This window comes from Pelodiscus sinensis, chromosome 14 (assembly GCF_049634645.1).
Source record: "Pelodiscus sinensis isolate JC-2024 chromosome 14, ASM4963464v1, whole genome shotgun sequence".
Lineage (NCBI taxonomy): Eukaryota > Metazoa > Chordata > Testudines > Trionychidae > Pelodiscus > Pelodiscus sinensis.
In genome coordinates this window covers 45,125,038-45,146,525 of record NC_134724.1, presented here as the reverse complement: position 1 = coordinate 45,146,525, position 21,488 = coordinate 45,125,038, and the positions used below count along the sequence as shown (strand labels likewise).

The window sequence follows — 21,488 nt, the reverse complement described above, 5'->3', positions numbered from 1 at the left end:
GGCCCGGCCGCCCAGGAGAGGAGGGGTCTGGAGCGGGGCGCAGCCGGGCTCGGAGGCGCCGCGGCAGGAGAAGGCGGCGGCTGCAGGCGGCCCGGGGGCAGCGCTGCTCGGCGGGCTCTGCCCATGGCCGAGGTGCCCGAGGCGCGGCCCGGCGGCCCGGCGCGGATCCGCGTGGCCCTGCAGGCGGAGCAGGGCGGCGGGGCGCCGGGCGGGGGCAGCTGTAGCGAGGATGCCAAGTCCAGGTACCGCGGCCCGGCAAGCGGGGCTGCTCCCCGGGGGGCGGGGCGCGAGCGGGGGTTCGCCCAGCCACGGGCCGGCGGGGCCCGCCTGATGCAACCAGGGCTCGGACACAGCGGCCGGGCCAGCGGGGACTTGGTGCAATTCGGCCGGGACGTTGCACCAGCGGCCCCGCCCCGCGACGCGCGCAGGCGGGAGGCTCCCGGGCCCCGGCCCGCTGGCGGGGAGCAGGGCGGGTGGCTGGCGCTGGAAAGCCGCGGGCGGGGGCCCGTCAGGGAAGCCCGGGTCCCGCAGTGAAACGAGGCGCCGCTAACGGCGCGGGTGGGTCTGCGGGCAGATGCGCGTCTCCCAGCCTCGTGGGTGACAGCCGGGCTGCAGGGACCCGCGGAGACAGCGCCCAGTGCCCTGCAGAGACACAAGCCCCAATAAAGCAGCCGAGTGTTGGGTCCGACCTGTCCTCCGCTTCCTGGAGAGCTTAACAACCTCCTGAGCCCTGGACACTCAGCCGGCTCGTCTGTGACTAAGGCAGGATGGTGCGAGGAAATCGTGAAGAAGTCTGGAAAACGCCGACCCGAGTTATCCTTTGCCAATGTATTGCAGTGCGGAAATAGAGAAGGCAAATATGTTTCCTGGCTGGGGGGAAAAGAGGATGAAATATCCCTGGCCATGACTCACCTAGAGAACCTTTCACAAAAATTATTGGTTAGGTGTTTCCTTCTGAGCTGGGGACTTTTCTAATCTGATTGAGGAGGTGATGTTTACATGGCAAGAGTTGGGGTAGGAGGAGAAAGGAGGATTAGAACCAATTCAGTCCTTAATGCTGCCTCAAGGCACTAGTGTGTTGCTGTGATTGGAAGCTATTTCCATCATTGCTCATTAGCACAATTGGTTTATCAGTCTCCTTCTGAAGTGTGACGCACTAGTCAGCTCACCAAGGAGTTACCCTAGAAATAAATGAATCAAAGGCCTCATGACAGCTCAGTCCAACGGCTTTATTTCAGATTAAAACTGTAGTAATGAGCTGGGGCATTCCTGCCAGGTGGGGTGCCGGATGCTCTTAGCAAAACTCTCTGCTCTGGAAATTAGAGGGACTTAGGTCTACTACTAGTTTCTTGTCCTGACACTACAGTCTGTTCTGTAATTATGCAGCATTATGTAGATGAATTACTTGTAGGCACAATATTCTTCCTGTCATGTGTACATCCCAGTGGCTGTAATGATCTTTTGAGGATTGCTGATAATGTTATTGTGACAACCTGCTTTTACGAAGTACAGTTTGTGCAAATTTTATTACACATGGAAGCAAAGTCTGTTGGATTAACTGAGACATACAAACACATTTAAACATGAGTGAATTGGGGCTGTATGGTGCCTAACAATGAGTTAATAACACCTGAACATGTTTTCTAAGGCTTGGTCAAAACACATTCTTTTGTATTAGTACAACTGTTTCAGTTAAGGATGCGAGTGGTGGTTTGTTTTTTTAAACAGATCTAGTTACACTAGTATATCTCTGGTGTGGAATCAGTTATACTGATATAAAAGTGCTTTATGCCACTATAGAATATTCTTTCCTTACAGGAATAGACATAACATTATAATTGTGTGCACATAATGGGCTGGACTGATCTGAGCAAGCCTATACAACCTGTATAAAGACAATAAGACTACGCATTTTTTCAAGATAGACAATACCATTTTGGTTGTGGGGCAAAGTCTCTGTGCTGTGTAAAGAAAAAGGTGTGTACAGGCAGTCCCCGGGTTACGTACAAGATAGGGACTGTAGGTTTGTTCTTAAGTTGAATCTGTATGTAAGTTGGAACTGGCATCCAGATTCAGCTGCTTACACTAATTTCGGTCAAACAAAGTTGCAGCACTAGAAAGTAAGACACAAAGGTTTCCTGGAAGGACACCAGTGGTCTTTCTAGCAATGTAAATCCAGGTAATCCATCTCTGTGAGCAGTATTATCTAGGCCAACTAACATATTCTTCCTCTGACCTAACTGCATCCACACAGGGCTTAGGTCATCTTAACCACAGTACACAGGAGGATGAATTTTTCCGAGCCCCTGACAATGAAGATTGTAATACTCAAATCTATTTTGGTGGCTGGGTAATTGAAAAAGGTTACCAATGTTTTTCTAATGAGAAAGTTTCCCTTCCCGTACACAGAAACAGCTTAACTGTTTTTGCTCAAATTTAAAAATGTTGGGGCACAGACTAAGACTGGAAATCTTCAGCCTGATAGGTGAATGTTTTGTGATGTTATGATATTCTAAAATAGTGCTTTAGAGAGGAAATTGTTTTGCAATTTGAGAGGCAGTAATTACTGTGGCTCACTGAGGAGTCCACTCCTGAATCCATTTAAATTGATACCAAATGCCTGTTGTCTACAGCGACTACAGCAGTGGCACTGTAGCTTAGAGCAATTCATTTTGCTTGGCTCATATAAGGCAGGATCACTTTCAAATGAATTAAGACAGAGATTTGTCAAGGTTAGAAATGTATCCAAACAGCTTAATATTGATAACCCTACGAGCTTGATCTCCAAAGGACACATTTTACCCACAGTGCACAGATGCATTTGGTTTCCTGCATGAGTCATCTCCAGATGAGTCAACCTAAATAAGTTGTTTTTCAGTCTGCCCATGCAGCTTTGACAATCAAATCCTTGGTAAAAGATCTCCAAGGAAAGAGAAACACTAAATGCAAGTTGTAAACATTATACATCTATTACAGGGGTCCCCAATGTGGTGCCCACGGGCGCCATGGCACCCACTGGGGCATTTATGTGCACCTGCACCAGTGTTTTAAAACAGTCATCTCCAGAGTGGGGTGCGCGCACCCCTGGGGGTGCACGAGATTATCGGAGGGAGCGCATGCCGCCAAGCAACAGCTGAGAGGGGAGATGCCAGGTTCGCAAGACATCTGAGGGAGCTCATGTGCAGCGTGTTCAAACACCCGTGCAACAGCTGAGAGGGGAGATACTCGGCGTGCTGTGACATCACAGCCTGGGACTTTAAATTTTAAAACTGCGCGGCCCAGCTCCAGGCCAGGCACATGGTCTGGGGTCACGGAAGCAGCTGGGGCCAGGCCCAATCACAGATTCAAACTGGAAGGCAAAGGTGGGGGTGCGGGAAAAATAGGGGGAAGAGGTGGGAGAGGAAGGGGCTTGTGCTGAGGGGAGGGGGGCAGGTCAGGAGAAGAAAGGGGAAGGCACCAAGGGACAGGGTGGAGGAGAGACAAATGCCAGGGGGCCAAGTGGAGACAATGAGGAAAAGGGCAGGAGGGGAGGTGTCAGTGGGAAGGGGACAGGGTGATGCTGGGAGAGGAGAGGGTGAGGGCTGGAGGGGAGCTGCTGGGAGAAGGGGTGGGCATGAGGAAGGCAGGGATGGAGCAAGACGTGTGAGGGCACAGGGGCATGAGGGGAATGGGGGCAGAGGGTGGTGAGGTGGGCATCAGGGGCAGTGAGGGAAGGGGGAGGCACCAGGAGGGTGCAGGGCTAAGGGAAGGTGCAGGTGCCAGGGGATTCTGGGGTGAAGCAGAGGGACAGACACCTGCAGGGGAGGGACCAGCACTAGAGAGGAGAGGCAGGGCAGGTGTGTAGAGGGAGGTGGGAGGCATTAGGAGAGGTGGTAGCTCACATGATGAGAGTGGGGCTAGTAGAGGAGCGGGCAGAGGGGAGAGAGAAGGGCTGGTGGAGGGGGGCAGGGCTTAGGGCAGTGAGCAGGGCAGGAGTCAGGACAAGCAGAGGAGGATGAGAGGTTGGGAGGCAGCAGGCACCAGGGAGCTGATGGAGCAAGGGGAGGAGACATGGCAGCAGATGGTGGGGATGGGCAGTGTGAGAATTAAAGGTGCCATGATTTTTGGGGGGGAGGGTGCTTTTTTTGCTCAACATTTGGCCATCCCCCCCTTTTTATTAATGCAGAATTTTGCTTAAACTGAATTACAATATAATTCAAATAAAAATTATCCAACTAAATTAAGTTTCTATCAAATTTACTCAATTCCCATTTAGTATGAAAATAGCCTTCAATTTGCACATTTGATGCCTTTTTTCTATTTTTCTCCAAAGAGGGGGCTGAATAATTGCCAAATAATTTAATTAATACCTTTTACATGTAAAATTACCTTTTCTATCTTATGCATTCATATATTATGTAATATTATGTTTTTCGTATTATTTAATGTACAAATACAAAGTAAGCCTTGAAAAATTGTTGGCGCCCGCCCCACTCTTCTGAAAACATGAATGTGCTATTGGCCACAAAAAGGTTGGGGACCACAGATCTATTAAGACCCTTTTTTCTTCCATACAATCCTCCTAACTCTCTAACATAGATTACTGAACATACTATGTTTTGGTGTAATGAAAATGGTGATTGCTTCGAGTTATGAGTACCAGAGTTAGAACAAGTGCATGAAGCTGATTGTAAATAAAAATGCCAATGTTCAGTATTTTATAAAAAACTAGCATTACCCATCCCGCTGTGATGGGAGATGTACACGTGCCCTTCCCTCCCCGCTGTTCCAGGGGGCAGGACAGCTCGGGCTGCATGGCCACCTCACTCCTGCTGCTCTGGAGCAGGGGAGGCTGGAGCCACGTGGCCTCCTCCCTCTCCTCTGCTTCTGGGTCTGGGGATGCTTGACCCAGCTTGGGCAGTGGGGCCTCTTCCCTCCCCACTGCTCCAGGGATGTTGGGGTACATGCACTCTTCCCCTCCCTGTGGTGGGGTAGGCGTGTGCACTCAGCCCTGCTCCCCCACTCTCTATGGTGGGGACAGGGCCTCAGAGGGGGGCGTGGCAGTAGGTGGGACTTGGGGCCTGCCTCCCACCGAAACTTCTGAAATGTTCTCGGTGACAGACAGCGTGACGAACACCTCTCCTTTTATAACAGTATAGATTAGAGCTTAAACAGCTAAAGGAACCTCAGATTTAAAAATGTGTCAAGTGAAACCGTCCTTTGCCAGACAGAACTGAAAAGGTGTATGATATTTGAGATGGAGAGGACTAGCAACGCAGTAGCTCAGACCAATGAATCAGGAGCTGAGGTATCCTGCTTCTGGCAAGTATCTGATACTTGAGAAGGTAAAATGGGACCCGCTAGCTTTAATTCAGGGTTTTAATACTGTAGGCATGGCACTGACCTTTGTAAATGAAAAGCTTATTCTCTGAAGCATAAAGCTCTTCCCAGATTTTCCTCCCACATGTATCTTAACTTGGTGGTAGTTAATACTAATAAATTCAATGTAAAAAACCTTAATGGCTATATGTTTGGTACTTACATTTATAGTAAAAATAATTCCATAATGATAGCTAAGTGAAAATATATCTAGAGTTCCAAATACTCATTCTAATTAGATGAAATAACATTTTGTATCTGTAGTGATATAGCAAAGTGAGAAATGGTCGAATCTTTGAACTGGGATGCTGATAGTTTCCCTTTACATCCCCCTCTGAGGCCTCAGTCTAAAAGTAACTGTACTAAAAGGGCACAAAACTTGATTATCCTCATGGCCACCTGCTGAAGACCTGCCTTTCCAACAGGCCCCTTCCTTTTCAGTTGTACTTCCAACATCATCTAGCTGGCTGAAGGGTCTTAAAATAGGGATCCTTTTAGAATTGTTCCAGTATTTGCTTACTTGATGTAGTTTACGATGTTACTATGATGGCTCAACATGTAAGCATTGATTCATTCACAGTAACAGAAGCAGTGGCCCTTTTGAATCACCAAGCCCCAGAGCAGTTGCACCTTTTACCTCCAATCTCAGCCCGCCCCGCCCAGCGTTGGCAGGCCTGCCTCTGCTTGACATACTGTCCTAGCAGAGAAGCATTCCCCCTTACCCTACGAGTGAGCAGCCAACCTAGTGCCTCCTTTGAAAACCCCAGGAACTTGCTCCTTCCATTCAGCCACAATAGCATCATTATGCAGATCTTTAGGGCTTGTTGCAAAAGCCAAATAAAAATTAGAAGGAAGGATGAGAGGATCTTCTGGGGGCCTCTTCTGTCGATTTGAATTACTTGGGTGGCTGAGTTAATCTATCACTACACTTACTTTATGATCATTGTGATTTATGGTGCCAACAACTTTTTGACTAGGCATTTTTTAATTTAAATCTAAAATGTATTTGTTAGGTGTGGACTCACGTTAATTCCAGGATGAGGCCCTACTGCAAATCAAGCCTTTAGCAGATAAGACACACACCTGTTCTGGATATCCCATGCTAAACTGCTGCAAGCTTTGCTATAACTTCTAGGAATGTACTCTTGGGCTGAGTTCAGGGACATGTGGTTACTTAATTTGCCCAGCTCTGTACTTTACACTACAAGTGTTGGGAGCTGTAGAAGGACAGAGGTCCATGAGAACTGGATTAAGAATGACTGCTTTGGTGTGATGACTTCTTAGTAAGAGAACTTTAGGCAAAGAGCAAGATCCAAAGTGGCTTTTGAAGGCCTCTCCAAAGGGAAGAAGAGAAGCAGAGACCTGTTTGCTCACATCCCAAACCAGTTAGATGGCTACTGAGCAAGAATGAATCCTGAGCAGGGATGTTAAGTAGCGGTTAATCAGCTCATCGAGTAGTCAATGGCATTTCCATTGGCTACTCAGTTATCCCACAAGGGGTTAGCTCCTGGAGGCAGTGCAAGCTGGGACTGAGCAGTCCCGGCGCACTCTGGCTCTGGGACGGTTGCAGCTCTGCTTTATAAAAGGTATTAGGAGCTGCTAGACTCTTGCTACATTTAAAAGGCAGAGCTACGGCAGGGGGACCTGGCCTGAGCCAGGACTGAGTAGACCCAGCTCACGTCAGGTTCCTGACCACAACAGCTCTGCTTTTTAAATGTAGTAAGAGCTGCCAGGATCCTATTTAAATGGCCCACGGCTCATGTCTATAGCACTACCCCGCAGAGGCTGGACCCACAAGCGCTTTAAATAGCCGCAGCAACCTTGCGCAGCTTCCAGGCAATGCAGTAGTGGGGAAGCTGGGAGCCTTTAACTGTGTTTTTCATTCAAGGCCTCTGTTGTGAAGGCCAACCTGTAACTGGGTTCAATAAAAGGGAGGAATTGCATGGAGAATGGCTCCTCCCAGGGTTATTAGCCACAATGGCAAGGGGGACAGCCCCAGACAACTCTGGGTAGAGGCTAGTTCTCAGCCTTGCCCCTTCCACTCTAGGTCCCCCCCCCTTCTGAGTGTTGAGCTGGCCCATGACCAAGTACCAAAATTCATTGTGCTCCCCCCCCCAATGAAAATTATTTCCCATTCCTGCTCTAACCCATCTCTCTTGTGGAGTTAGCATAGGTGCCTTCACTTGTATGGAAATGGCATTTGAAATGTGTGAAGTATAACCCTCTTCGTCCTGTGCAGTGTATAAATGCTTGTTAGAATCCTAGCTTTGATAGCAATTTGCATCGGATTTTGTTAGCTAACGAAAGACTTGGACTGGTCTGTGAACTGCTGAGGAATACTGAAGCTGGAACAGTTGGGTTCTGCGGAGAGCCACTGAACCAAACTAAACCTCGTATATAATGGAAGCCCCTTCAAGCCGGGGGATGATGCATCACCCCCTGTGGCCCTAGTTTCAGCACCTTGAGTACATGATTCCGTGTTCTATGAGATCTGCCTTGCAGTGAGCAGAGGATTCTGGCTCCTTAGGCTGACTGAAAAGATTCCACTTCTGAAGAGGCATCCTTCCGCGCAGAGAGAACTGACTGAATTTACTCACTGTTTATCAAATACTTGTGTAGAAAGAATCCGTGCTTTTGCTGTGCTGTGGTGCCCATGTGATTCTGAGAGTTGATGAGGGAAAAGGCACATGCCGAGTTGGCAGTTGAGTTGTTGAGATCCCCAGTGAAAATTAGATGATTGTCCCCCAATACCCATAGGCCTATTTGTCATTTTCTGTTCAGAGGAGCCCGGGACCAGGAACAGAAAAGTTTTATGTTGTGATGAAACTTGCATGTGCTTCTAATCACTGTCCTCAGTTTCTCATTTGACAGCCTGCTTTCCCCATTCCTTTCCTCACTCATGTTTGGTACATTTCTACAGTGAAGATGGACTGTAAGAGCCACCGCCAAATTAAGCTCCATGCTGGGATTGAAGGGTTGACACTGCTTAGTTTAGTGAATCAAATGTATAAAGTTTCCAGGACCGCGTGCTCTAAACAAGCATCAGCAGTTGGCTAACTTGATTTTTACTACTAAGGCAAATGAGAAGCAAGAAAGCCATGGCCAGATTAAGGTCAATGTATAAAAATGACTTTGTTGTCTTGCTCTAGCGGCGGGGAGAATGATGGCGACGACTTGGACCAGGACTGGAAACCCCCGGATAATGAGCTGATCCAGAAGCTTATAACGCAGGTTGAATATTATTTCTCAGATGAGAACCTGGAGAAAGATGCCTTCCTCTTAAAGCATGTGAGAAGAAACAAGATGGGCTATGTCAGTGTTAAGTTACTCACTTCTTTCAAAAAGGTGGGTTCATTTCTAAAATGCCTCTTAAAATCTACTTTCTCCAGGGAGAGGTCAGAGGCACTGGGCACAGGAAATGAGCTACTGAACAGATACCTCACACTGCTGGTTTTGGCCAGTTTGAAAGATTGAGGTGGTTAACCTCCTACTGTTGCATGTATTCTTTTCTTCTAAAATGTTGTAGAAACAGTCAGACACAGTTTCTTGGACACCTAAAGAAGTTTAAGTCCATCAAGCCTAAGAATGAAGGAAATTTGGAAAAAAATCCTTGAAGAACTTGCTTGGAAGGATCCAAATGGTCTTCCCCCTACCTCCCTTAGGAACTCCTAATTTTAGGGAGAAGCAGAAGCGTAGCTATAGGTGGGCTTGAGTGGACTGTGACATACTCACTTAGCATCCAGGCCCATCCAAATCAGGGCTGGAGGCCCTTGAATCTGCTGGCTGGGACTCCTGACCCCAGCTGGGTGCCCATTTGGGATGTGATTGTTTAACCAGTTAACTGGTAATCCTCGCCCTTGACAGTGAGGCTTATCAGTTAAGTTTAACCGATGGGGACGGGAGTAGTGCCCCACCTGCTGAAGGCAAGGGGCTTCTCCAGCCCCACGAGGGACCCTTTGCAGACCGGGGCTAGTGTCCATCAGCTTGGTTGCATCCTCTCCTGCCAGCGCCACATGCTGCTGCCAATCTCCAGCCCCAGCACTAACCCGCATGTTCAGCTGCTCAGGAGAGATTCAAATGCTGTGCAGCTGATTAGCAGAGAGCCCATAGTTATGGTTTTTGTTTCTACTAGTGGTGAACATCTGCACATGCCCCAGTGCACAAAAACATTCATTCCACACATGGGATGGGGAAAAAATTGCATGTGGATGGAAAAGATTTGCAGGAACATTGCTGCTGGAGCAGTAAAAGAGAGTGGGGGGAGGCACGTCCCCCATACTTCCTGCACCTAGTTTCTATTTAAGAGGGATCTTTTATTTGAAATCTAAATTTCTATTTGCCTCCGGCTTTCAGTAGCTGTAGAACTATAGTTCTGAGGGTTTCAGTGAGCTGCATTAATTAGTGTAACCCTTTTTCTTAAAGGTAAAACAGCTTACCAGAGACTGGAGAACTACAGCCTACGCCTTGAAGTATTCAGACACTCTTGAGATGAATGAAGATAGCAGGAAGGTTAGAAGAAATACCCCAGTTCCAGTGTTTGCTAGTGAGAACCTGCCTAGCAAGATGTTGCTTGTGTATGATATCCACTTGATTTCTGAGCTACAGGTTCTGAGCAACGATCAAGAAAATGGATGCACACAAGAAAAGATGATGGAGCATCTTCTCAAGACCTTTGTTACTTTTGGTGTGATCTCATCAGTTCGCATTCTCAAGCCTGGTAAGGATCTTCCACCTGATGTCAAGAGATTCAGTAATCGATACACTCAAGTTGGAACAAAGGAATGTGCAATAGTAGAATTTGAAGAAGTAGATGCAGCAATTAAAGCTCATGAAATAATGTGTATTGAAAAGAATAACGAAACTGACATGAAGGTTGTTCTAATAGGTATGAAGCCTCCAAAGAAAAAAGTTGTGAAAGATAAGAGCCATGATGAAGATCCCAGCAAGTCTCTCAACAAAATGAGATCCCTGAATAAGAGAGTTGAGGAACTTCAGTATGTTGGAGATGAATCATCAGCAAACAGCTCCTCTGACCCAGAAAGTAATCCTACATCTCCACTGTCTGGACGCAAGCCTACCCCTACAAACAAGTTGAGCCCTACCACCTATCCAAACAACCACCTGAGCCCTAACGTTTCACCCCGATCAAGCCCCTGGAATAGCCCATCTTCCCTGCGCAAAGTGTGCAAGAAGTCTCCATTGGCTGACGACGGCAAACTGAACCCTACTACTAGCCCTGAAATCTCAAGGAAATGTGCAGATTACTCTTCAGATAGCAGTATCACTCCTTCTAGTAGCCCCTGGGTTCAGAGAAGACGACAAGCTAAAACTGTAGCACAAGAAAAAAGCCCAGTAAGTAGCCCAATGCTTGCCCGGAGAATCCAAAATGCAGATGGCTTACCTGTCGGAGTGTTGCGGTTACCCAAAGGGCCTGATGGTACTAAGGGATTCCATAATGGATGCAAAAGGAATAAACCTATGAAGAATGAATAAATCTTGGATTTTTTAAACAAGTTTCACAGATCAATTTATTTTTGCTCGGTAAAAAGACTAGCACTTAAGTGATGGAATGAAGTCCGTATTTAATTTTTAAAGGTTTTGTATCATGTAGAGACTCATTTGTATATTTGTATTTGCACTTAATCTGCATTATTTTTATATTTGTGTGTGTTTGTTTAAAAGAGCTGAATATTGAAATGTTGTTTTTATTGCCAGGTATTTGAAACATATTATGTAACTGCATTTTTGTGCAAAGCTATGATTCTGAACAGCAGTGTGTAAACACTTGGTAATATTTAGCTGTTGTACCATAGCATTTCAAAGCAATACATCACCAGTCTGTTTACTAAGAGGTTTGAAATCTTCCTATTTTCAGTATGTTGAAAGGAATACTAAGCTGTAATGTCATGTCAGACACTTGTTAAATTTGTTTGCTTAAACTTCCAAAGATGATGTTATGTAATAGAACCAAACAGTATTTTCTGTGAGAATAAAAAAGTACTGAGTAATAAACTGTTTTCTAGGTACCAGATTCTAATGTTCAAAATTACGAGATAAGACTAAAGTGTGTGACCATCTTCTACACCAAATTGTTTAAATGGGTGTTTCCTACAAAACTGCCAGACCAGTTTCTTTGAAACATTGAATACCTACATCTTCCAGCCCAGTTTGGCCCAAGTTTAGGTTTCAAGTTTCACACGATGCGCTCCACCTATTCTGCGAGGACATCTTGTATATTTCAAGTGATTGTTGGAATTTAGAGTAAAGCCTATTTGTAAACTAGACCTTCTGTCAATGTGTATAGGCAGCCCAAGGGCTAGTCTACAATGGCCCAACTGTACAGAGGTGCTGTTAGTGCAGATTCACCATAGCAACAGGAGAGAGTGTCCTGTCAGCATCATTCCACCTGAGTGGCAGGTGAGCTTCTCACACCAACATTGTGCTGTTAAGAGCAGTGCTTAGATCTTTGTCACTTGCATCACTTTTCCACACCCCTGATTTCAGTATAACCTAATTGGCACCAGTGTGTTGAACCCCCAAATTTAGCTCATTGAGGACACTGCTCTCAGAAATATTTGTCTTGAAAATGAGTCCAGACAGCAAAGCTATAAGCATTCAATGTATTTAGATGAAGGTAATAGATTGTTTACTTTCCCTTAAGTACATGTCACTACCTAGAATATTTCCTCAGGATTGCACAGGTTTGGGCACATGGTGTTAATTTTTTTTAAGCCATTATAACTGGCAGGAGTCCACACTAGATGAATCATCTTATCTGTGGCAATTCATGTATTTATGAGAACTTGTCAGAGGCTCACTCTTCTTGTCAAGCAGAGTAATGTGCCTCTAGATAATGAGGAGTAACGTTAGTTCGAACCAAGGGGTAACATGCCAGAGAGATCATGCTAATGAAGCACGGGATATTTAAATCCCTGCTTTATTGACTATTTCGAATGCCTATATTTGCATCCCTAGTTCGAACTAGGGTGCAAGTGTAGACATACCCTAGGTGTCTAGCATTAGTCACTGCCAGGGGACTGAACTGTTCTGACAAAACATGGCCATTCTGATGGAAAACAGTAACTTAACATTTCAAAAGTCAGTTTCCTCTGAAACACATTATTTAGCACAAAAACTCATCTCTATTTGAAGGGGAGGCAACATATGCTTAAAAAAAAGGAAAAATAGGAAGCTGCTTAGAGCTATAATAGTTTTTATTCAGTATACAGGCCTCAAAAGTAAAATTTACTCTTGTGTATCACTGATATTTTGAATACAAAATCGTTTCTTGGACTCAATCAGCCAGTTTTGCATGAAACATTTTGATGCAACAACGCAATTAGTTAGCATCAGTGAGTATCTGACAGCAAGTTGGTCCTTTTTAAATTCACACAATAAGTACTATTTCACAGCCAACCCATCAGGAAACTATTACTGGAAGAAAGCTACAAAAATTCCGCAGGGAACACCATGCTATTGTTTAGAAACTGATTTATTCCAGGTGCTAAAACACGACTCAACTATGCCATCCTCCAACTGCAGTAGCTCACGTTCAAGCCAGCAGAAGGGCTCTCAAGAACCCTAATGTAGAAGCACCTTACAAACCGATTGAAAACATAGAACTGGACAAAAAATGTTGGAATTTTATGTAAATAGCCACTTTTATATTTGCAATATCCCTGATTGCAACATACTCAGCATGTTCTGTAAAAGGACATTGAGTGCTCTTCTGAGATGACATTAACCATTTCAGGGTTATACTAGACTTAGGTGACAGAATCAGAGCAATTGGAGAAGACAAAGACCTGCTGGTCTGCCAACCCATAATTCCACACTGTACGGCTGTGTCTACATTGGCACCCTTTTCCGGAAAAGGGATGCTAATGAGACACTTCGGAATTGCAAATGCCGCAGGGGATTTAAATATCCCCCGCGGCATTTGCATGAACATGGCTGCCGCTTTTTTCCGGCTCGGGGCTTTGCCGGAGAAAAGCGCCAGTCTAGACAGGATCTTGCGGAAAATAAACCCTTTTCCAGAAGATCCCTTATTCCTTCTTTCGAGTCCAGGTAACAAGATATCCAGACGGATTTCATTTCATTTTCCTTACCTCACCATGACAATATACTTCCTGGTTGAGAAACATATTTTGAGGAAACCCAGATTATGAAGCTGCCCTGTAGACTCATTTTTTGCCAAATCTCTGGCCTGCTACATCATCCGTTTGCCATTCAGTGGTTGCCTTTGAAGATAAATCACTGCTTTCAAGAACTTCTATTTTAGTTTCAAATTAATTACTGTAGTCTCCCACTAGCATTTCATAATGTCACGCTTTAGGGCATGTGTTTATTTTACTGATATCTTAATTCCAAAAAAGACTAAGTCACCAGCAACTACAACATTCCATATTTTATACACATTCGATAAACTTACAAATTAATCATGTAGACACCTTGGAACTGCAGCCTGTACATGTGTTTAATATCAGCTGAAGAATGAGAATGGAAATTAGAAAAAATTAAATTATTTTTATCTGGATAACTTTTACTTCAGCTATTAAATATGATGGGCATATAAACAGTTTGATCATCATATTTGGAGATGAGGTGCAATTATGCATCAATGGGAGCTGAAACATAAGTGTAATTAAGCGCAACATTTGGTTTTTTTGCAGCTACAATCACAATCTATATTTGGTTATTATGGGAAAAGCGCTCGGTGTCGTAATCAGTCTGATAAGTTAAATATGTTTTTTTACATTGCAAAGAACTAGCAACTTCTAAATTCAATGGAAATTTTGCGCAGTAAATAACCCCAGACTTCAGTCCTTTCTAAATGGTTGAAAGTTTCACTGAATACATATTACATTGGTTGCAAAGATCAATTTGAAATATATATGTTTTAACTACACCATAGTTTCTATATTTTAACTAAGCAAAATTAGGTCAATTCTCTATTATGGTCTTAAGTACTAATATAGCATATTGCAAATAAGTTACAATTTACTGATGATATTCTGCCACTTAGAAATGGTATCAAAGCAACATTTAAAAACTGCTCTGATGCTGTGTACACAGTGTGATGGTATCAACAACATCAAATTATATGACCTTGTGAAAAACTTTGCGAATCCAGCATTGCAGAACATGCAAGGTAAGCATGGACCTGAAGAACTGAAGAGATAAAATGAAATAATTTGCAGAATTCACTTGGGATGGGTCCTGACAGCAGGACATTAAGGACAAAAAATTAACAGATTTTTTTTTTCGAAAATGAAGAGTCACAAATGTGGTATTTCCCAGTAAGTGGGTAGAGCGGGTTTTCCTCAATTAAGGAGGAAATTATTCTTCCTCTTTTTGTCATAACACTATCGTCCCTTTTGTGTCTGTTCATAAGAACACACATTTTCAAATCTAAACTTTTCCTTCCTTTTTGTATCAATGATCCACTTACTTAACTGGTGCACTTCTGTTCTAATAACCTCTTTATCAGACAGCTTTTAATGAGTAATAAAGCTCACAATACAGCTACTCAGTTTCAGGTCTCAAATGATGATACTGTTGCTTCACAAATCATAAGGTCATAGACTCCATGTTAAATACATTGTGAAGTCATTACTTGAAACTAGTTGTACAGAAATCAGATAAAACCCAGTCTCAGTCAACACCTAGGCTGATTAAATCATGTGCTTCTGTGCCAGGTGAGTAAATTCAAGGGGAGAGCATTTGGTGGTGAAATTCAGTACAACCTAGTTTACAATAAAATAGGTTTACATTCAAATTTATATTAGAATCAGTATTAATTCCAATAAAATACTGTGTTCTTTTAAAATATATATCTGTGAATGTAAGTACCTTGTTACACACAAAAATTAATCTATATTTGAAATAGTATGTGTGTGAACTATTTTATAGAAAATAATTGAACTTGTAGCAGTATTTATTATTTTTTTTTATTATTTTATCTTGCTAACTTTCAGAGACCATAGTTACACCAAGAGTCTTTTCAGACCATAAAATGGACAACAGATCAAAAGTGTATCTTACTGATCTCGTAAGTATGTTTTTCTCCTAAATTGCACAAATATTTCTTGCTGTCTTGGGGTCTCACAGTTGAATCATCATCCTATTGAAGTCACTAGAACTGAATCAGGTTCCAAAATGAGGTTTTAACTATTTCTGTGCTCTAGGAGAGGAGGAGTTTTCTGATGTACCAAAATGGAGCAAATACAAGGAATAGCAAAGCCCAAGCCATGCAAGCTAACCTCGTTTCCTCTTCAGGTAAAATGATTCAACTCTTGATTAAACCCCAGCTTACTGTACAGAATCTAAGTAGAAGACCAATAGAGCATTTTGTTTTTAAATTATTGAAATTATTTCAGTTAAGACAAATGGGCCTTGTTTAATGCAGGGTAACTTTTGCTTTTTGTAAAAATAAGCTTTCACAAATCCATAAAACCTGTCAAATATTTTTATTAATTCTCTTAAAATTCCAGTCAGTCTTTTAAAATTCCTTGGCACTCTTTGCCTCTCAAAAACTGCAACCCAGGCCTTGTGCACAAGAACCTAAAAGAGGAACTGACTTGAAACTCACTGTAGTGAGAGTGACTCATCTATATCGCTGTCCAAACAGAGAGAAATACAAAAATCAAAGCCAACCACTATCTAGCTTCATTTGCTAGCAACCAATCTAATTTGTGCATTGTGCTAAAAATTATCAAACCCTAGTTTTGGCAGACAGCAAGAGGAAACAAACATCCAAGGTGGAGGGCTTTCCATGAAAGATCTGCCGACTGCCCCTAGTAAATCTGCCACATGAACAAACACACAGAGTAATTGCAGGAGCATATAGGTGGCAGAAAACTTTGTCAGAGAGAAAAGCAATGGGGTTCAACCAGGGCTCAATGGTTTTAACTACACTGGAGAAATTTTCCCCAAAATTCAAACTGAACCATTTTTCAAGCTTGTTAGAGCTGCAACATAGAAAAGGAGCTGTCGCCTGGCACAATTTTTAGAGACAATTTAGTTAAACCAAAAGGTGTGGGTGTGCGCGCGCATGTGCATTCAATATGCCCAATGTAGATGATGAAGCCATTGTGGCAAAGCAGCAGCGTACTAATACAAACTAAAAATTCATTTGCACTACTTTAAGACTATCTGATAAACTAGCCAAACCTTTAAAAGAGAACAAGGTTGTTTTAAAGAATGTAATACTCAACCAACCATAATGAAACAAATTTTAAGCCACATTTGGTGAGACTGTGTCCCCTCAAGTGAATTACAGATAAATCTAATGAGGTCCCTGATGAAATGAGTTCAATTATGGTCTTGCCATGCCTACAAAATCATCTGCATTTACTCAAGAAAGTAACATCATGGTCACAACATTACTTAAAATATGTCCATGCAAGGACAAACAGGCTGCAAATCGCTTCACTATTGCTCTATGCAAAACCAAATTCTACCCTATATGATCTCTTGTCTCTTTTCCAGCACTGGGCAACCGAATGAAAGATAATATGCATTATTTCCCCCTCTAATTTTCTACCTTTTTCCTCAACAAATGTGAGGTGACATCACTGAGTATATCTTCATTTGTAACACACAATACACAGACAAATCCATTCTCCTTTTTCACATTGTTTACATCAACATTTAAATAAAATTAGTAGCAAATAAATATTTGGGTCCAATTCTTCAAAGCTTATATATGCAGGGTCCCACTATAGCCCCTGGCACTAATCACAGGAGTAAGGTTTGTAGGACCAGGCACTTAGTACAAAAATTGTATTTCCCTTCTTCAGATTGTGGTCCTGTATTGAACAGAAAACAACTCAGCTACATCAAACTCATAGACTCCATCAAATCCTGGAGGACTGCTGGCAAGCCCTATGGTTAGGAACATTTTGCTTTCTTTGTGTCTGCCAGTTATCGATCTAATCTGTCTTCCAATAGCCATTAGTATTAGTAAGTCAATCATGAAATGGTTCTAAGAGGCTGTGGGTAGCATATAAGATGATGAGTCACAAATCTGATTTTACCAACATCAAAACAAATTTCAAATTAATCTTTAAAGCTATAAAAATATTTGTATTGCAAAATGGAGAAAGATTATGGAAATAACAGTGATGGAAATAAACTAATCAATTTTTAAAACATGTGCCTAAATAATGGTTTTGATAACTTGATTGATAAACCAGTTTATTTTTAGTTCACTAAAAGCCTACTTGGTGCTTTACAAACATTAAAGTCAAGCTCCCTGCTCTGAAAATATTTAAATTGAAAAGGGAAAAAAAAGCCTATTGTGATAGCAAGAGTAACTTCTAGCATGAGTCATATGTCACACAATAGTATTAGCATTAAAGTCAGTTTTGAATAAAGAGGTAAGCTAGTAAAGTACAAATTTGAAGTCATTTTCTGAAAAACAAAACTACCATCATACTCATTTCACATATTGTTTCATTAGTCCTTAGTGACAATAAGTTGCATGAGTAAAATAAATATATTTAGTACTAGCACATTTACCCAGCATTGCTCAGGTCCCTAAGGAGGGGCTCAGGGCAGGGGTCTAGGGGTGTTCAGGAGTCAGGGTAGGGAGTTGGGAGGTATGGGGGGGGGGCTCAGGACAAGGGACTTGGGTGTAGGAGGGTTCGGGGCTAAGAGTGTGGCGAGCCTCTGGAAGTGACAGAGGCAGGGGTAAGTATATTGTGTTAATGAGGCTAATAAAGTCACAATGGAAGAGGCTCATTCACAGCATCTGATGTGGAAATGTGAATATCAAAAAGAGGCAAATTTGCTTTTGTAGTGTGTTAATCAGTTAAGAGCCAATGGAATTCAAACCAAATGTGACCAGAACTCATTGGTTAACATAGCAGTGTTATAAAGTCTCAGAGGGGTAGCCACGTTAGTCTGTAACTTTAAAAACAATGAGTAGCCCTATGACACCTTAGGGTATATCTACAGTTCATAGCTATTTCAAAATAAACTATTCAAAAACAGTTATTTAGAAATAGCACGTCTACACTGCAGGGAAGCCTCAGAATTAGTCCGAGGCAGGTTTCCCTAATGTAGACGTGCTATTTAGATTTAGAGCCCCAGGAGGTACTGGGGAGGAATAACTTAGAATGGGGCCTGGTGAGGGGTTATTTCAAAAGAGCAGCAGTGGAGCATCTAGGCTGTGTCTAATCTACACCCCTTTCTCGAAAAAGGGATGTAAATAAGACACTCCAAAATTGCAAATGAAGCTGGCTTTTAAATTTCCCACACTTCATTTGCATAATGGCGACTATGGTTTGGTTTTGTTTTTTTTCAAAAAGGGGCTTTTCAAAAGAAAAATGGTTGTTTAGACGGGGATCATTCGAAAATAAAACCATTTTTTGAAAGATCCTGTGCTCCTTGAAGGTTTTATTTTCGAACAATCCCCATCTAAACAGCCGTTTTTCTTTCGAAAAGCCCCTTTTCAAAAATACATGGCCACCATTATGCAAATGAAGCACGGGAAATTTAAAGCATGGCTTCATTTGCAATTTCGGAGTGTCTAATTTACATCCCTTTTTCGAGAAAGGGATATAGTTTAGACACAGCCCTACACGTGCCTTTTTTCAAAATAGCTATTTTGGAATAAGCGTTATTCCTTGTACAATGAGGTTTACAGATTTTGGAATAAGCTGTCTGTTATTTTGAAATTATTTTGAAATAATGGAATGGCTGTGTAGACGTTCACATTGTTATTTCAAAATAATGCTAGGTATTTCAAAATAACGGTACATGTAGACTCACCCTCAGAGACTAACAAAAATATATAGTATCATGAGCTTTCATGGGTAAGACCCACTTCATCACTTGGAACTGACACTACTATTGGCAAATCACAGAAGAGACTGAAAAAGGGTGATTAAACTTAAGTTCTTGGGAAATTTTTCCCTTGGGTAAATTTGTAAAAATTGAGTTGACACATTCTTCCTATTTCACGTGAGCTATTTCTGCTTTATGTCTCTCACAGTGTGCGACCGATTCAGTCTCTGGGCTAGTTAGAGGAAACAACAGGAGAAAATGAAGCCAAGCCTGAACAAATAACCGCAGCTACTCTTTCACTAATCTTACCAGTTGAAATCCAGGATGCCTTGTTAGGTTTTGTCTAGTGCAGCTTCTTTCCCTCATCTGCCATGAAAAACATTCAGCCAATGAGAAGGAGTGTTGATTTTTACTTTTTATGGTACCTTTTACACATTAACCCTAAGAATATTTAATATAAAAATACACAGCAGATAATAATTGGATTGGTGCAACACAAGTGTCCTACATATGCCGTCTCCCTTCCATATTTGTTGGAGAATTGGTATAATTTTTAATGTGAGCCAAAGTATCTTACATTTTATATAGCTCCTTTCATCCTAGAGTGCTGTCCAAACTGTATACAGAAAACTCCGTAGCAATAATGTCACTTACTTGCATATCCATGTAAGGGTTCTTCACTGGTCCAGTTGGATTCTGTGTGTTATTCCAGTTAGCTATACAGGCAGTCCCCGGGTTACGTACAAGATAGGGACTGTAGGTTTGTTCTTAAGTTGAATCTGTATGTAAGTCGGAACTGGCTCCAGATTCAGCCGCTGTTGAAACTGATCAGCGGCTGATTCCAGGAAGCCTGGGGCAGCCGCTGATCAGTTTCAACAGCGGCTGAATCTGGATGCCTGGGACAGAGCAGCTGGGGCGCTGCCGGGTAGGTCCCCACAGCGCTGGCGCTGCGGGGACCAACCCGGCAGCACCCCAGCTGCTCTACCCCAGGTGTTCCCAAGTCAGCCACTGCTGAAACTGATCAGCGGCTGATTCCAGGAAGCCAGGGGCAGAGCTGCTCTGCCCCAGGCTTCCTGGAATCAGCCGCTGATCAGTTTCAACAGCAGCTGAATCTGGAGCCAGTTCCGACTTACATACAGATTCAACTTAAGAACAAACCTACAGTCCCTATCTTGTACGTAACCGGGGACTGCCTGTATAGCTAACTGTATAGCTAACTGCGTCCTCCACGGTGAGAAATGCATGGTCTGCTGGGGGGGGTGCACTAGCTGCGCCCCCTCCCCAGAAGACCAGGGAGACGCGGAGCAGCTTTTCTCGCCGCGGAGGACGCAGGCGGTGGAACTGCCTGCGTCCTCCATGGTGAGAAAAGCATGGTCTGTTGGGCGGGGGGTGCACTAGCTGCGCCCCCGCCCCAGCAGACCAGAGAGACGAGGAGCGGCTTTTCTTGCCGTGGCTTTGCTCCGCGTTTGCCTGGTCTGCAGGGGGTGCTCCCCGGTCTGCAGGGGGGAGCCCCCCAGCAGACCAGGCAGACGCAGAGCAAAGCCGCGGCGAGAAAAGCCGCTCCGCGTCTCCCTAGTCTGCTGGGGGACCCCGCGCCTTTGAAAAAACCTTTAAAAAAAACGGCACAGACACACACAGCAGAGATTTTTTTGGGGGACTTTTATTGACACACTTTTTTTTTTTTTTTTTTAAATAATTTACCTCTCCTTCTACAAAGGGCATTCAGGTCTATCTTTGGCACCGTACAGTGGTTCCCCGAGTGGAGGTGCACCGCTCCTGGAAGTACTGCAATACCAGGTCGATACGTGGAGTGGACGGAACAAGCTCCTGTTCCGACCCCCTGCTCCAAAAATCCATTTAAAATAAAGATCTCAAATAGAAATCATATCAGATATTAAACTGATAAGGAGCACATGCGACGCTTCCAGGTAAGGACCGAGCGTTGGGCAGTCAGGCGAAATGCCCTGCCAACGTCAGGGTACTGACTTGGGAACCGTTACGACGCCAATACAGCCTACTGACCCAGCCCCACCTTTCCGCCATTCGCACTCCTAGAGCATGCTTACGCTGGTCTTAGCCAAAAGGCCGAGAAGCGATGGCTTGTGTCGCCCCCCCGACCGAGGTACCCCCTCGCCCACACATCTCCGCACTACCGGGAGCGCCCGGCATCCGCGCGCTGCCCATCCGCGCCGGTCGCCAGGCTTCCTGAGCCACCGCTTGGCGGCCAGGGCCCTGCAGGCGACGCTCCCTCGCCCCAGGGGCAGAGGGCGTGCGCCGGCCACGCTCACCCACCGCCCCTGGGAACCCGCCCTCAGCGACTGGGGCCAGCCCTTGCTGAG

General features: G+C 43.9%; 1 protein-coding gene and 1 non-coding gene across 3 annotated transcripts; one reads left to right on the top strand and one right to left on the bottom strand.

Moving 5' to 3' along the window:
- Positions 1-47: 47 nt before the first annotated feature.
- LARP6 (La ribonucleoprotein 6, translational regulator) lies at positions 48-11,375 on the top strand. 2 transcript variants are annotated; one of them, XM_075897741.1, is made up of 4 exons: positions 48-242; positions 8,508-8,703; positions 9,781-10,075; positions 10,244-11,375. In XM_075897741.1, the coding sequence occupies exons 1-4, from the start codon at positions 124-126 to the stop codon at positions 10,849-10,851; spliced, it is 1,218 nt and encodes a 405-aa protein (XP_075753856.1). In that variant the 5' UTR covers positions 48-123; the 3' UTR covers positions 10,852-11,375. The 2 variants fall into 2 exon arrangements, with proteins under 2 accessions (XP_075753856.1, XP_075753855.1); XM_075897740.1 differs by having other exon boundaries at positions 50-242; positions 9,781-11,375.
- A 9,534-nt stretch (positions 11,376-20,909) lies between these two features.
- On the bottom strand, positions 20,910-21,093 carry LOC112543684 (U2 spliceosomal RNA). The gene has a single exon (XR_003086899.2). It is a non-coding gene; the product is annotated as a U2 spliceosomal RNA (small nuclear RNA).
- Positions 21,094-21,488: the final 395 nt, after the last annotated feature.

What these genes read in the sequence shown, in the direction of transcription:
- LARP6 (XM_075897740.1), top strand. Translation starts at nt 124, where the DNA reads ATGGCCGAGGTGCCCGAGGCGCGGCCCGGCGGCCCGGCGCGGATCCGC. An exon ending in AGCGAGGATGCCAAGTCCAG is followed by an intron (nt 243 to 8,507) that starts GTACCGCGGCCC and finishes GTCTTGCTCTAG; the next exon opens with CGGCGGGGAGAATGATGGCG. An exon ending in TACTCACTTCTTTCAAAAAG is followed by an intron (nt 8,704 to 9,780) that starts GTGGGTTCATTT and finishes TTTTTCTTAAAG; the next exon opens with GTAAAACAGCTTACCAGAGA.